Source organism: Mauremys mutica, chromosome 10 (assembly GCF_020497125.1).
Source record: "Mauremys mutica isolate MM-2020 ecotype Southern chromosome 10, ASM2049712v1, whole genome shotgun sequence".
NCBI lineage: Eukaryota > Metazoa > Chordata > Testudines > Geoemydidae > Mauremys > Mauremys mutica.
In genome coordinates this window covers 43,915,368-43,929,704 of record NC_059081.1, presented here as the reverse complement: position 1 = coordinate 43,929,704, position 14,337 = coordinate 43,915,368, and the positions used below count along the sequence as shown (strand labels likewise).

The window sequence follows — 14,337 nt, the reverse complement described above, 5'->3', positions numbered from 1 at the left end:
AAGTGTCAATCTGAACTTTGTGACTTGGGTCCACCTCTACCACAAACCTTCCACTGAGAATGAGTGCTTGTGAGAGCTCATCCTCCCTTGAAAATGAAAATATCATGTGTATTACCAAATGTGAATGGCTTTTGTGACAATAGTTCTCACTTAGGGTGACCAGACAGAAAAAGTGAAAAATCAGGACGGGGGTGGGAGGTAATAGGAACCTATATAAGAAAAAGACCCAAAAATCGGGACTGTCCCTATAAAATTGGGACATCTGGTCACTCATGTCTCACTTCACACTACCTTAGTTTTTGTTCAAATAATTAAAAAAGAATTATTTTTTGAATTGTATTTTTTTTAAGCAGGGCACATACAAAACTCCCATATGCTTTTGTTTGTAACATGTATCACCAGGATACTGTGCAGAAAAACGAGGTCTCCTGTGTGTCAGTAAATAACTAACTAACTTGGACGCGCTTTAGAAAGTAGTTTTGAGATTCTGCCATCAAATTAAAATTTAATTACATTAATAATCTGTTTACTTTCCTAGCTCCGTTGAACTCCTTAGGTAATTTGCCTACTGTATTATTTCAGATGTGTTGAAAGCATTTTTTTGTTATAAAGGTTCTTTTGGTTTTTAGAAAAATATAGAATAAAATAAAATTTTCAAAAGGCCTCCACAGAAGCAGATCTCAGGAAACTCTTAGAGACATGCTTTCAAGTCTATATTCTTCCTACTGTACAAAGGAGTTTTAAATGTGATATATAGAATATGGTAGTGGCTTTGCAAGACTTGGAAAAGATTGGAGCAGGTCTCATAGGTACTAACTGATTCCCAATACTATTTTAAAATGCAAAGCTTCACTCAGGGATCTTTGCCATGTGTTGTTTACAAGGAATGTATAAGGTACCCACTGTGCATCAAGTAGAAGTAGATGCAAGTCATTCTGAGCAATTTATGAGATACATTAACTACTGCATTTGTTTGCTGAATATTCTTGTTACAGTCAATCTAGCAAGCTGTAATAGTTTTTTGGAATACAAAAGATTACAGTAGCTTCATTGAATTATTGAAGTTATAGTTAGAAAAGACCTATCAGGTCATCTAGTCATTGCTTTTTATGCATCATTGTAAATATGCTCAGATTTATAGTCACCTACAGTACATGAATGAGCATTTTTCCTAGGAAAAATGTATGATTTCTTTACCATTTTAAACTATGTATGTCTTCTTCCACATTACTGCTTCCTGATTTTTCTTTTCCTTCAGTATCACCCACCGTACTGATTGATAAATCATTTGACATACTTCATGAAAAACAAGTCTTGTTTTGTTACATATATTCCCATATATGTGCACTTTGACACATGATCTATTTCATATAGGTATATGAACTTTTGAATTAAAACATGAAGACACAGTGCTATGTATCTAAAATTGGGGATTAATTTGTATACTAAGTTGGTTCACTTAATACACCTGAAAGGTTGGACAATTATTTCTCAGCTTTTGAAACTCTTCTCAACTCAAAAATCTCATTTTTGTTTTTTATCTAGGTAACATCTTGGTACAGGAAAAATATGAGTGATTATCTACATAAGCAAAATCTAGGCTCATCTTTAACAGAAAATGAAGAGCTACTTCATGAGCACATGGAAATGGAATTCAAGGCTAAGGTAAGAAATATGAAAATATTAAAGGAAAAAAACAACATACATTTTATAGATATACATACATTTTATATATATATATATATATATACACACACACACACACATACACACACAGAAGATGTGTACAGTCTATATGTTTGTGTATATGAGAAAGAAAAGTTTTATTTTAAATATAACTAGTATTACACACACATTTTTCTCACCCTAGCTTTTCCTATATTCATGGTAATATAAAGCAATGACAAAGTAATTGTACATTTTGTTTAACTACCACCTTTCAATATAGTGTCCAAATAACTAGATATGTCGTTTAGAAATAAAAACAACATTGCAAAGACTTAAGGGAAGTAGTTAAACAATTTGGAAGAGTTTTGATAATGGTAAAAATAGGTGTCCAGTCACTATTACTGTAATGCTTTGTCACTGAAATCTGCAGATCATGTGGCAAGAAAGTGGGTATAATGTAGGTTTCAACAGGAATTTTTAGCAGTATGTCTGAAATAACATAATAGGACGATTTTATTCCTCTGCTGCATAAATGATGAGGGTGGGTTAAAGATTATGTTGATATGAAAAAGAAATATATTTACAAACCAGAGAGCATAAATATTAGAACTCTCTTGCAGTTACTTAATTTTGATGTAAATGTAATAGTTCTCTAAAGTGCTGGTATAATACAGTGGAAATTGCTTGGTGTGCCATTTTGGACTGGATGTGTTCAGAGAACTTGGCTCACAGAGCAGGCCTGTTTTGTGCTAAAAACCTTTGTTCATATAAAAATGTAACTTTTTGAAAGGTGACTGAACTTACTAGACTGACCAGGTTTCTGAATGGCTGGAGTTATATCTTCTCTAAGCTTTAAGATTAATAGACCATCAATTTGTTTCCATAATTTATAGTTAAATGCTTCAGTGCTACTAGGTAAGCAGGGGAAAATGCACATCTAATGCCATCTCAAGCATCTCAGACATTCTATTTGAAGTCACAGGTTTTTTGTCTACAAAACATTCGTTTTTAACAGCATATCACCACATTCTGCTGCAGGATGCACACTGCTGTGAATACTAGCAGTGACGGGGTTAAACAATAATGATTGAGTCACAAGGCATTTCCAAAGGAATATTATGACCTGCTGGTAGAAGTTGATGGTCTGGAGTGCCATCAAGGCTCACTGAATCCAGCTAGTCATTAATCCCCAGGAAATTCACTGCACTGAAGTTGTTGTTGCAGTTTACTATATCAGTTGAAGAAATGTCACAACCCATGTTTTAAAAAATAATAAAATATGCATTTTCAGTCTGTACAGCAGTGGACCCTGATCCATGGCTGGCACCTCAAGGAACTATCACAATAAAATAATTTTATTTATTTATTGCTTATCTAAATAACTCTTCCCCTATATATTAGCTAACCAGGTTGTTTGAATCACCCCACAGTATCTCATTCTTCATCTAATGTTGTTTTAGAGTGTTGATTAGCATTGGAAGCTTTCCGTACAGTCATATAACTTAGGGCAGCTTACTTTTATCCTTCTGTTGTTGTTCTTAGCAGCATGTTCTAGCTCAGGGAAATCAAATGCACTGAGTAGATCTTGTGGAATATATGCCATGCTTCTGATGTGAAATGTGGACACACAAGCTAGCTTAAGCTGCACACAGCAAATGTATTGCAGAAAGATGAGCTGCAGGTCTGTGTATCTGTTACCTTTTCATTGTACTAAACTGATGATATTACAAGCAGTGGGAAAGAGAAATGTGACACTCTGCTACATTTTATTTCCAGCTTGAGTATTCAAATGAGTGTTTCTGTAAAATTTGTTAGAATGGTAGAAGCTTTTAGTAAATGCCATCACTAGACACACTGATGTTTTGCCTTGATGGCAGAAGCACACCAAAACATAAGCTGATACCAAGTTCAGAGGTGCTCCCAGTTCAGGCTAAGTAATATCAGCACAATTTCTTCTACAGCACCTCCCTGTTGGTGACTCCATAGTGGAACATGTCCTTGTATCTGTAAGTCCCCAGTCCCTAGTCTTTTTTGTGAAACCTTCCATCTGATATAAGGTTATCACCTCTTATCTCCAAACGGCAGTGATGTCCTTTTAACGATGTAGCAGGCTCATTTCTGTATCTCGGGATCCACTAGTCACACCATAACTCAGTTTGATGAAGGCCAGCTCTGATGGACTTCTCAAAAACAATTCACACACACAGAGAGAAAGAGAGAGAGAGAGAGTCAGGAAAGCATCAGAAATGTGCTCCTGCCCTCCCCTTTCATCTCTCTTTCCCACATATATATGAATATGTATAGGTGTCCATGCAGCCCGTTCTGGCCAGGACAGTCCCTTTTTTAAGCCCTGTCCCAGCCATTCTGATTTTTTTGGCTAAAGAGGGCATTTGTCCCATTTGCTCTTGCCAACTGATCAAGTTGGCAGGAGCAAATGGAACAAATGCACCCTTTTGTCAAAAAAGTGGGGTGTGGTGCAGAGGAACGTGCCTGGGGGCGAGCAGAGATGCCAGCCCCGTGCAGGGGGGAGGCTGGGCTGAAGGACGGGGCAGGCAGGGTTCCAGTGACCAGAAACAGCCTCGAATGGGGAGCTGGCAGGGTTCAAGTGACCAGTAACAGTCAGGGAGGGGCGCCTCAGGCGAGCAGCTGGGGCCAGCCCCACGCAGTGTCCCATTTTCCCTTTGGGAAATATGATCACCCTAAATATGAGCCTTTTTACCACCTTTTAACCCCTTATTTAAATGTCCCTGAAGAGCTCTGGCCTCAACCTTGAATTGCAGGATTTTGAATCTGCAATATTTTGCAGCTCTTAGGACAGCCTCCAAAATCTGATGCTCTCCCTGGATGAGATCACTGCATTTTAAATTTCTGCACTGTACATGCAATCCTGTTCTGACTGTTTGTTACTGGAGAAAGCTTTCTTCATGCTAAATCGTGTTTTGGTTGTCATTACATTGTAGCAGCTCCAGATGTACGTCTGATCATCATTTCTGATATAGTTTACAGCAAATGCTGTGCTAGGTTCGATCATCATTACAGTTCAGTCTCTCCTGCCTGGTTTGCCAGCTGTTACCCTGAATCTGCAAGTGTATTGCCTAATCAAGTATCCTTTATTAGTACTTTTACCAATTTAAAATATGCATGTTTATAAAACCTCACTATGAAAGTGTTACAGGAAGCTCAAATCTCTGCAGAAAAATGTGTCCTACTTCCCGGAACCGAGCTAGAAGCAAAATTACATATATTCATAGATCTTTAGACCAGAAAGGATCATTCTGATCTTCTAGTCTGCTGACTAGACTAAAGAATTTCACCAAGTAATTCCTGCATCAATCCCTTATCTTGTGGTTGAGCTACAGTTTATTTCTCAAAAAGATATCCAATCTTGATGTTAAAACTTCAAGCAATGGAGAGTCCATCATATCCGTGGTGAGTTGTTATAATGGCTAATTACCATCAGCATTGCCCTTACATTTTTGTGCCCTATTTATTGTCTGAGTTTGTTCAGCTCCATCTTTCAGCCCATTAGATCTTGTTAATGCCTTTGTCTGCTAGACTGAGGAGCCCTCTACTGTCAGAAATCTCCTAGTGTGTGTACTTGATCAAGATCTCTTTTACTCTGATGTCTGATAAGCTAGATAGACTTAGGAAACTCAATCGCTTTAAGGCAGCTTTTCCCTATCTCAAATAATTCTTGCCTCTCTTTTTGGAACCCTTTCCAATTTTTCAACATCCTTTTTGAAGTGTGAATGCCAGAACTGGACACATTATTCCATTAATGGTCTCACCAGTGCTATAGACGTAAATAATATGCATTATGTCCAGAGTCACTGCTTCACTGGATGCCGTCCTCCATCTTCTAAATGTGATCTACATTCTTTGTTCCTAGCTGTATGAACTTGCACTTGGCTGTATTGAAATACATGTTATTCAAATGAGTCCAGCTTGCGTAGGGATCCAGATCAGTCTCTAATTGACCTGTCATCATTTACCATTCCACTAATTTTTGTATCATCTGTGAACTTTATCAAACAATTTTTTTGTATTTCCTTCCAGATCATTGATATAGATATTGAATAGCATTGAGCCAAGAAACAGAGTAGTGGAAAAACAGAACACTAGCATTTCACACTGCTTTCTAGAGAACAAACATTTTTCTCTAAAAGAACTAAGTCTACATTCACATTGAGAGACTATTAATGTATATCAACACTTTCAAGTGCTACAACTATCCAGCCTAATGCACTTTTTGAGAGGATGGCAGTGTCCCCGAGGAGCATTATTTTGCAGCACAGCCTGCTACAAGATGCTCAAACGGAGATTAGTTTGCTTTTTTGAATGGCAGAATTGAACCCTGTATTGTTGTAAATTCCAGCTGGGAGCACATGCTTAGAAACGATGTAAAAAATGTGCCTACCCCACATTCAGGTCTTTGCTGAGCACCTTGTATTTTGGAGTTACCTGGGTTGTTTTCAAACTGATAAAATTATTGCTACATGCCATTCTTTTCCTAGTCTCTGACCTGTCTGTTGCTTGAACTGAACATTCATTATATATCATGACTGCTTTACCAGTGATATGTAATGAAATTGAAAAACACCCATAGAAAGTATTGCTTTAGTAAATCAAGCTCACATTGTCTGGGATGATTACTAGATGAACCAAGAAAGCTATAAAATACTATACAAGATGAAGGCACTGCTGCATATCATCGGATTTAAACAAAAAGATGATATCTGAAGCTGAAAAATCTCAAAGCAGTTGTTGTCTAAGTCTCCAAATAGTAAAACAACTATATTAATTTTTCAAAATTCTTCTACTTTCTTTTAATGAACAGCTTGTTTTATGTGTCTGATTCTGTAATGTTCTAACCAATTGAAAGCCGGCATCAGCAAAGAGAGAAAATGAAGCTTTGGACTCTGGCTCTCACTTGCAACCTCTCTGCTGGAAAAACAGACATAGCATATGGTCTTATCAGTCACTCTGAGGCCTTGTCTACATTACAGGGGAAATTTGATCTAAGCTACACAATTTGAGTTACGTGAATAGCGACTAGCTTAAATCTCCTTACTGTGGGGTCCACACTACACAATGTTGACAAAAGACACTCTCCCATCGACTCCTCCTGCTCTTCTCGATATGGTGGAATACAGGAGTCGACAGGAAAGCGATCTGTGGTCGATTTAGTGGTTCTTCACTAGACCCGCTAAATTGACTGCCAATGCATCAATCGCTGCTCATTGATTCCCAGTAAGTGTAGACAAGCCCTGACAGCTGTAACACTAGTATCAGCACTGAGCTTCTTTAGGGCATTGCATTTTGTTGCCTCTTTCTAGGGACAGGTTTATAAGAGCAAAATACACAATTTTTTCTGGCTAAACCAGACTCTTATTAGACAAAAGGAGAGGGATGGAAAACAGCAGAAATAAGGTGGGGAAGGAAACATACGGTGAGGGAAAGCGGGAGGAAAGAGAGAGAAATCTAACATCCTGGTTGTGTTTGGAATTCAGCCAAAGCTCATAGAGGTGGTGAAGTCATCTGGATCCCTCTCTCTAGCCCAGTCTGGTCAGGACATCTCTCAGGATCAGGAAGATGAAGGCCCATGGTCCCAGGAGACAGTGTGGGTAGCAGCCATTATGGTGACTCTTGTGCCAGTAGCCAATTTTCCCCCCAAACTCTCTCTCTTTAAGGACCCCAAAAGGGAGTAATGGGTAGAATAGCTAATCCCCTGATTATTTTGTCCACCAATTACGCCTAGTTTCTGATATATCAGTTTTGGTTCACTGACTTTTGGTCTCATGGTGTCTTGTTTACCAAGCATGATCTTAACACAGTCCTTGAATTATATAGGTTGGCCTTTTTGTTTGGACTAATTTAATCTTTCTGTCTCGCTTTTGTCCCATCAATCTTTGTTGTTATGGGTTATTCTGACCTTTCATAAACTTTCACTCACTTTTTACAGATGAGCTCACAGATAGGGTAAGTTTGTCAGGTCAGTTATCTCAACAGGACCCACAGGTGCTGCATTTGTTGAGCTCCTCGGGACAAAGTCTGGTCTTGACCTTTAGTTGCTGGTTCAGTGCTTCTACCTAGTGATTTGGGTGACTAAATGATACACAGCCCTATGGCTTCTAGAACATTGACATTATACTGAACAGATATCAAGGACCAAACAGTTATTAGAAGGAACAAATGCTTATGAAAGGAAAGGGCAGGGGATAAATTAAAAGAACCAGTAACTACAAAAAAGAAAATGAGTGTAATTGATTCCAGCTGAGGAATAGTCCCTGAAGTTGGAGGGTTAGAAGGAAATATGACCTCTTGAACGTTATGGCCTAAACTTTCAGCCAGGCTGAGTTTCAGTCTCCCTTACACAGAGGCAGTTTGCACCCGTGTAATCTGGGCATGAACCTTTTCATCCCGAAAGTCTGTTGTGGGCACCATTAAAAGTATCTGTGTCCCTGTCTGACTTGCACCTGTAACCTGGAAGTGGCAGATTCAGTTATTTAGGTTGGTGCCTAGAATTTAATTACAGATGCAAAGTTACAGGAAGAAATTTTACAGGCACAAACTGGGCTTTAGAAAGGCACTCATTAATTTGAAATTTTGGCTTTACGTGTACTACAGGGTACTGTAGAAGTGATTACTTCACCACATAGCCTGACAAATACATATTTAATTAGTTTGAACTTTAATTATTACCTGTAATGTCACAAACCTATGTCTCATTCATTTTTTGCAAAGATTTCTTATTCTCATTTCAGATTGTTCCTGGATCCATGTTTGTTTGGGGTTTTAGGGTTGTAAGACGCCAAGGTTTAAAACAAAACAGCTCGTTTGCCCCGCAGTAGTACACTACAGCTTAAGTTAGCAAAATTTGTCATTCAGGGGTGTGACTAAACCACCCCCCTTGAGTGACATAAATTAAAGATACAAGCACTAGTGTGCACAGCACTATGTCGGTGCGAGAGCTTCTCCAGCCGACATAGCTTCTGCCATTCACAGAGGTGGGTTTATTATGCTGACAGGAGAGTTCTCTCCCATTGGCGTAGAGCAGGGGTGGGCAAACTTTTTGGCCTTATGGCCACATCTGGGTATGGAAATTGTATGGCGGGCCATGAATGCTCATGAAATTAATAATTCAGAGATATTCAAATAAACTTTATTTAATAAAGATACATTTTAGTGGAAATAAACATTAAACCTTACTTACTATTATAAATATACCATCATAAGAAAGTATTACAATAATTAAACCAAACTTACCTCCTTTCCACGCCCTCTTTGATTAATGTGAACAATGCAACTGGCACTTCCTGGCCAACTACTCTTTGTTTTATCCTCAACAATGGAAAATTAACATGAGTAAAACATCAGAGTAACCTAAGAGAACAAGTAGCAGACATGTGGGCTTGCACATTCCAAGCTCTGATGGCGTGTGAGGCACATTTGGTATTTGGGTTGTGCAGCCGCAGTAACGTGTGCTCTCACGCAGGTCCCACCTGAACATGTGGGAGCATCAGGTGGGCAGAGCGGGGCAAGCCCCCAGCCCCGCTCCCCGGCAGGAGCACAGCAGCAGGGCAAGCCCCCGACCCTGTTCCCCTGCCGGATCACCAGAGTGGGGCAAGCCACCGACCCCACTCCTGGGGGGCTGGTTAAAAGGTCTGAGGGGCCAGATGCAACCCACAGGCCGTAGTTTGCCCACCCCAGCGTAGAGCGTCTTTGCCAGACACACGGCAGTGGCGCAGCTGCATTGTTACAGCTGCAGCGCTCTACGGGTAGACATGGCCTTAGGAATAACAGGGATTTTTATGTTTTCCTTCAGCTGAAGCAGTAGGTGTATCTACTTACTTCAGGCAATTACGTGAGAAGTTTTTGAAAACCCACAGCATTTTGTGAAGAAAAAGTTTGAGGCTTTTATTTTAAAAATAAGAAAATAATTTCACTTTCTTGTCTATCAGCTCTAATCCTCTTAAAAGAACAAAATCAATCAAGGGATCCAGAAGGAGCGCAATTTCCTTTCCAAATGGAAGAGTGAAAGCTACAGTTTAAAAGGCTACTACTGTGAGCGGAAAAATGAGAATAATGGCATGACCTGTGGAGACACACTGAGCACAGGTATATACAGTGCCATGTGTCTTTAATGGGTCAGAGATATTCGCATATCTCTGTCAAACTGAAAAGTCAAGATAATAGCAGGCTTTGTGTTCTTTCTGGTGGAGACAAGTAACAGAAATATTTTATTGCCAAGTGACAGACCGTTATAGCATTAACACTTAGAAGGCTGAAGAACAGCCGGAACTGACAAGGATTTTCTCCATTGAGTTTCCATGCCCTTGATAAAACTTTCCTTATAAAAAAGAAAATGATAGAATTGTATACTAAAAATAGTATATAAATGCTTCAGAAACTCACTGTAGGAACTGTAAAGAAAACAGAGTGAATTTTTTATAGAGATCTGTAATGCTGCCTATAGTGACTCAAAACCATAAGTACCAACCTCAGGGCAGACTGGTAGGAACCAGGGTACAAACCCCAAATGGATTGTGAGTTCTATTTCACCAACCAAATATCAAGTGTGAACTCCTCAGGTACTATAACAGCCTTAACATGGAGTCACAGACAGTCCCCTTGAGTACTCTGATCTATCTCACCACCCAGGTGAGTGAGTCTTTGTGATAGATGATCCCTTACACCAAGAATCACAGCAGTCTTCAGGTTACTCCAAGTCCCAAATGACCAGGCAGTTACCCCAGGTCAGTTGTAGTCTATCTGGTATCAGTGGACCTTTCCTTTTGGGACAGGCATAACACATGGATCACTTGATGATTACCTGTTCTGTTCATTCCCTCTGGAGAACCTGGCATTGGCCACTGTCAGACGACAGGATACTGAGCTGAATGGACCATTGGTCTGACCCAGTATGGCTGTTCTTATGTTCTTCTATTGAAGATCCTCCCTTCATATTAAATAATGTCTCTCTTCTGTCTGGTGATTTACACACTCACAGAGGCTCACAATACAACTGCTCAAATATTACCTTACAATATGGGATACATATGTTGTTATAAGTGAGATTAATGCATGCAGCAACTCACAGCGATTTAGTGAAGTCTAAGCACTAAACACATTCTTATAATTCTAATACATATTTTAACAATACTAACACAGAGATGAGCTAGACTGATTCCAGCCATGTATTTGTCAGTGTTCAACTGAGAGATGGGGACCTTGGCATGAGCTGGCACCTGGTCATCACAAAATCATATAGAATATCAAATGGATCTAGCTACATTTAATGTCTTTAGAAAGAATCCAGGGATGTAATATCCATGGAATTCTTTTAAAATATTTAATTATTGCAATAAATTGCCATTTTCAGGTTGATTGGAAAGGTTTAAGTGTAAATCGTTTTAGGTGTAAAAGAGGCACACATTTAATGTGGTTCTTCAAATAAACCAACCTTTTGCCTAAAAATCATCTAGAAGGTGAATATTGGGCAACCTACAATGAAGGCAAATTTATGAATGTTGTTATAGTGGAAGCCTGCTACAGTGCAGTCATTTCTCTGTAAGTGGAGTCATTTCCTTATAATCAGAGCCTCACTAGCTGGAGCTGTAACTTACTCATCACAATGCACTGAAACAATTTAGAACATTCATTGCACCTCTCTGTAAGTAGAGTTTATCATATCTGAGCTAATCATAAGCAGAGGCCATGCTGTTGCATTAGGAACATATAAGTTCTTGCAAAGGTAATATTTTTTTTTATTTTGAGACCTAACTATTTCTTCCATTACAAAGTCAGCAAAAACAGCTGCTGCTGAACTTTCTTGTCACTTTATCTGTACTAATGCCACTAGGGCAGGCCCTGTTAATGGACCCTAGTTTCATAGGAATGTATTTCATTGTTTTTTTCTATAATTAATTCACACTATCTATTCCGATATTAATATGTTGAAATATAAATGAAAGCTCATGTTGGATCTCATCATAAAATGCAGCCAGTACCTGCAAGTTCCAGTGCAGCTGATGGGAGCTGATGGAATTGAGTATCTCACAGGAGTGGCCCTATGGAGCCAATCCTGCAGCGTTTATTTATACAAGTAGACCCATTAGAGTGCAATGTATGTAAGGGTCTGTGCCCTCTATCTGCACGGGGACTGTGCCTTCTGTTTTGTAAAACAAAAACAATTCCTTTAAATAAAAAAGGAAATGTATACAGAACAGTAGAATGTAGTCAGTCTTGAAATCCTCATTTTTGCCGAGCAGAAGTTAGAGGGACAAAGGCAGGATTTTATGAAGAAAAGTCTTGCTTTAGAGAATATATTTCAGTGTTCCCTTAACTGGTAAAATATACATACTAAAGGTTATTGCTTCCTGTACAGAGCTTTTTTAAAAAAAAGCAAGTAACAGATTTTTCAATACAATTTTATATCAATTACAGGCAAATTGAATGGATTGTTGTATTTTGTCCCCAGATATTAGTCCCTTTTCTTTTTCTCTGGGGACTTGAAAAGGTCCAATTCTAGGGTCCAAAGATTTTCACCATTTGCATGGTATTTCTCAGTATTTCTGGGAAGGGTGGGGGGAATGTGCAATTTTAAGCAATTCCCTGATGGCACATATAAATGGAAAAGGTACATGAATAATCAGAAAACAGCCATATTTTCTAGGGTACAGAATGGGTATTTTTAAAAATAATGAGCTCAGAATGGACCAGGGCTGCTTGTGTGCGGTCCTCCTGTAGGGCAAACTGGACCCTAACAGCCTAGGACCAGACTGTGCTCTGAGGGTTCTTGTATGGATGGGAGGACAGCCCTTTGGGCACACTGTCCCTTATAGCTCGTGCTGTGGGGCCAAGTTTGCAGGGCTGCGGAGACCTGGGGAGAGGGTGCATGTATGTTCAGCAAAGCAGGAATCAGATTTTCTGTTAAGTGAGACATTCCTGAGTTTGAATTTTTTTTCTGTTCCAGAACAAAATGAAAATAAATATTTCAAAATTTCCTGCAAAATGAAATTCTGGGGGCGGGGAAATTATTTGGAATTGATCAAAACATTTAATTCCAATTTTGGAAACAAAAAATAAAAATGTTCTGTTTTGGAAATGTCTGAACAGAAGGTTTTGACATTATCTAATGCTGGGGGTGGGGGTGGGGGGATTTTGTTCTAAATAAAATGTCAAAAATCAACATGTTTCTGTCAGCAAACTTGCATTTTCCAACCGCAAAATGTTCTGTTGGAAAATTTTCAACCAGTTGTAATGTACATGCCTTGTCTTCTTCCCCACTTCAGAAAATAGCAGCCATTCTGCTGTAAAACTAATCCAATCTCTGGTTATATGGACTTTTCAGTGGGTCAGCTCCAGGCTGTGGAGGATTGTACTATGACTAGGTGGCATTGGTCCCCAGATTCTATGCAGAGATACATGGTCACTCTGCAGATGACCCCATGTCTTCAGCAGATTTCCTGAGATCCACAGTTTCTTGGGGCTGAGCTTTCTGATTCTTCTGTAGAGGAAGGGAAGACAACACTCACCCCACTTGCAGAGGTGGTTGCACACACTGCAAGTTTCTTTTTTACAAATTCTCCTGTCCCCCACATGGGTTCTTCCACATAGAGGTATCGTCTGGACTTCGGTTATATAAGAACATGGGGACTGACATATTGGCTCAAGCAAGTCCAGTCCTGTCTCTGAGGCCATTACTGTGGCTTCAGAGGAAGATGCAAGAAACCCTAAAGTGGGTAGAAATGGGATTACCTATCCAGAGAGCAGTTTCTTCCTAATCCCCTAAATTAGAGGCTGGTGAAGCATGAGAGCGCATATCTCTTACAAATGTTTCCCGCCCCCAATCCCTTGTAACTCTGTATCCATATAAATGTGTGGTCTTTTTTTGAATCCCACTAAACTCTTGGTCTCAATAATATCTTGTGGCAGTAAGAACCACAAGCTAATTGTCCAAGTAAAATTATTTCATTTATCATTGAATGTCACCTTGTTCTTGAGAAAGTGTAAATAGGAGAACCCAATTTGCTTCCTCTCTGCCTCTGATTATTTTACATATACTTGTTGTGTCCCCTCGTATTGGTCTCTTCTGTAAACGAAACTGTCCCAATCTTTTCAGTCTCTCTTCATCTGGATTTTCCTCTCATATTTTTCTAATTATTTTTGTTAGCCATCTCTGCTTTTATTGGTATACGGTGAGCAGAACAAAATATAGTATTTGAAGAGACAGCATACAGTGACATGATAAAATTTCATTCATATTTTCCATCCTATTCTTTATGCCTCTGAACATTTTGTTTGCTTCTTTGGCTGTAGCTGCATACTGAGCATTATTGAGCTGTCCACAGTGATCCCCAGGTCTGTTTCCCAAGTTGTTCCAGGTAATTTAGAATCCAGTAAGGTGTCTGAGCAGTTCAGATTACTCCTTTCAGTGTGAATTACCTCGCATTTATCAACACCGATCTATCTTAAGTAGGCTTGACATTCTATTAGCAAGTAAGAAGGTGACTGGATATTTCAGGGAATTGAAGGAAGTCTTTCACTTATTTGCTGGTGCAAATCCAGCCCAGGTCTGTAGTGAATGAAAGTTACTACCTTCATCACTATTCAATGGCCTATGTGAAATTAGCTGCTGATTTATTTTTAAACAAGTTTCTATCACAA

At 39.1% G+C, this 14,337-nt stretch overlaps 1 protein-coding gene across 1 annotated transcript in view; it reads left to right on the top strand.

Moving 5' to 3' along the window:
- CCDC141 (coiled-coil domain containing 141) overlaps positions 1-14,337 on the top strand; it is a 158,937-nt gene that overhangs the window by 49,504 nt on the left and 95,096 nt on the right. Inside the window, exon 6 of the mRNA XM_045033130.1 lies at positions 1,546-1,665. Coding sequence (XP_044889065.1) covers positions 1,546-1,665 — 120 coding nt within the window. The remainder of the gene's footprint in view (positions 1-1,545; positions 1,666-14,337) is intronic.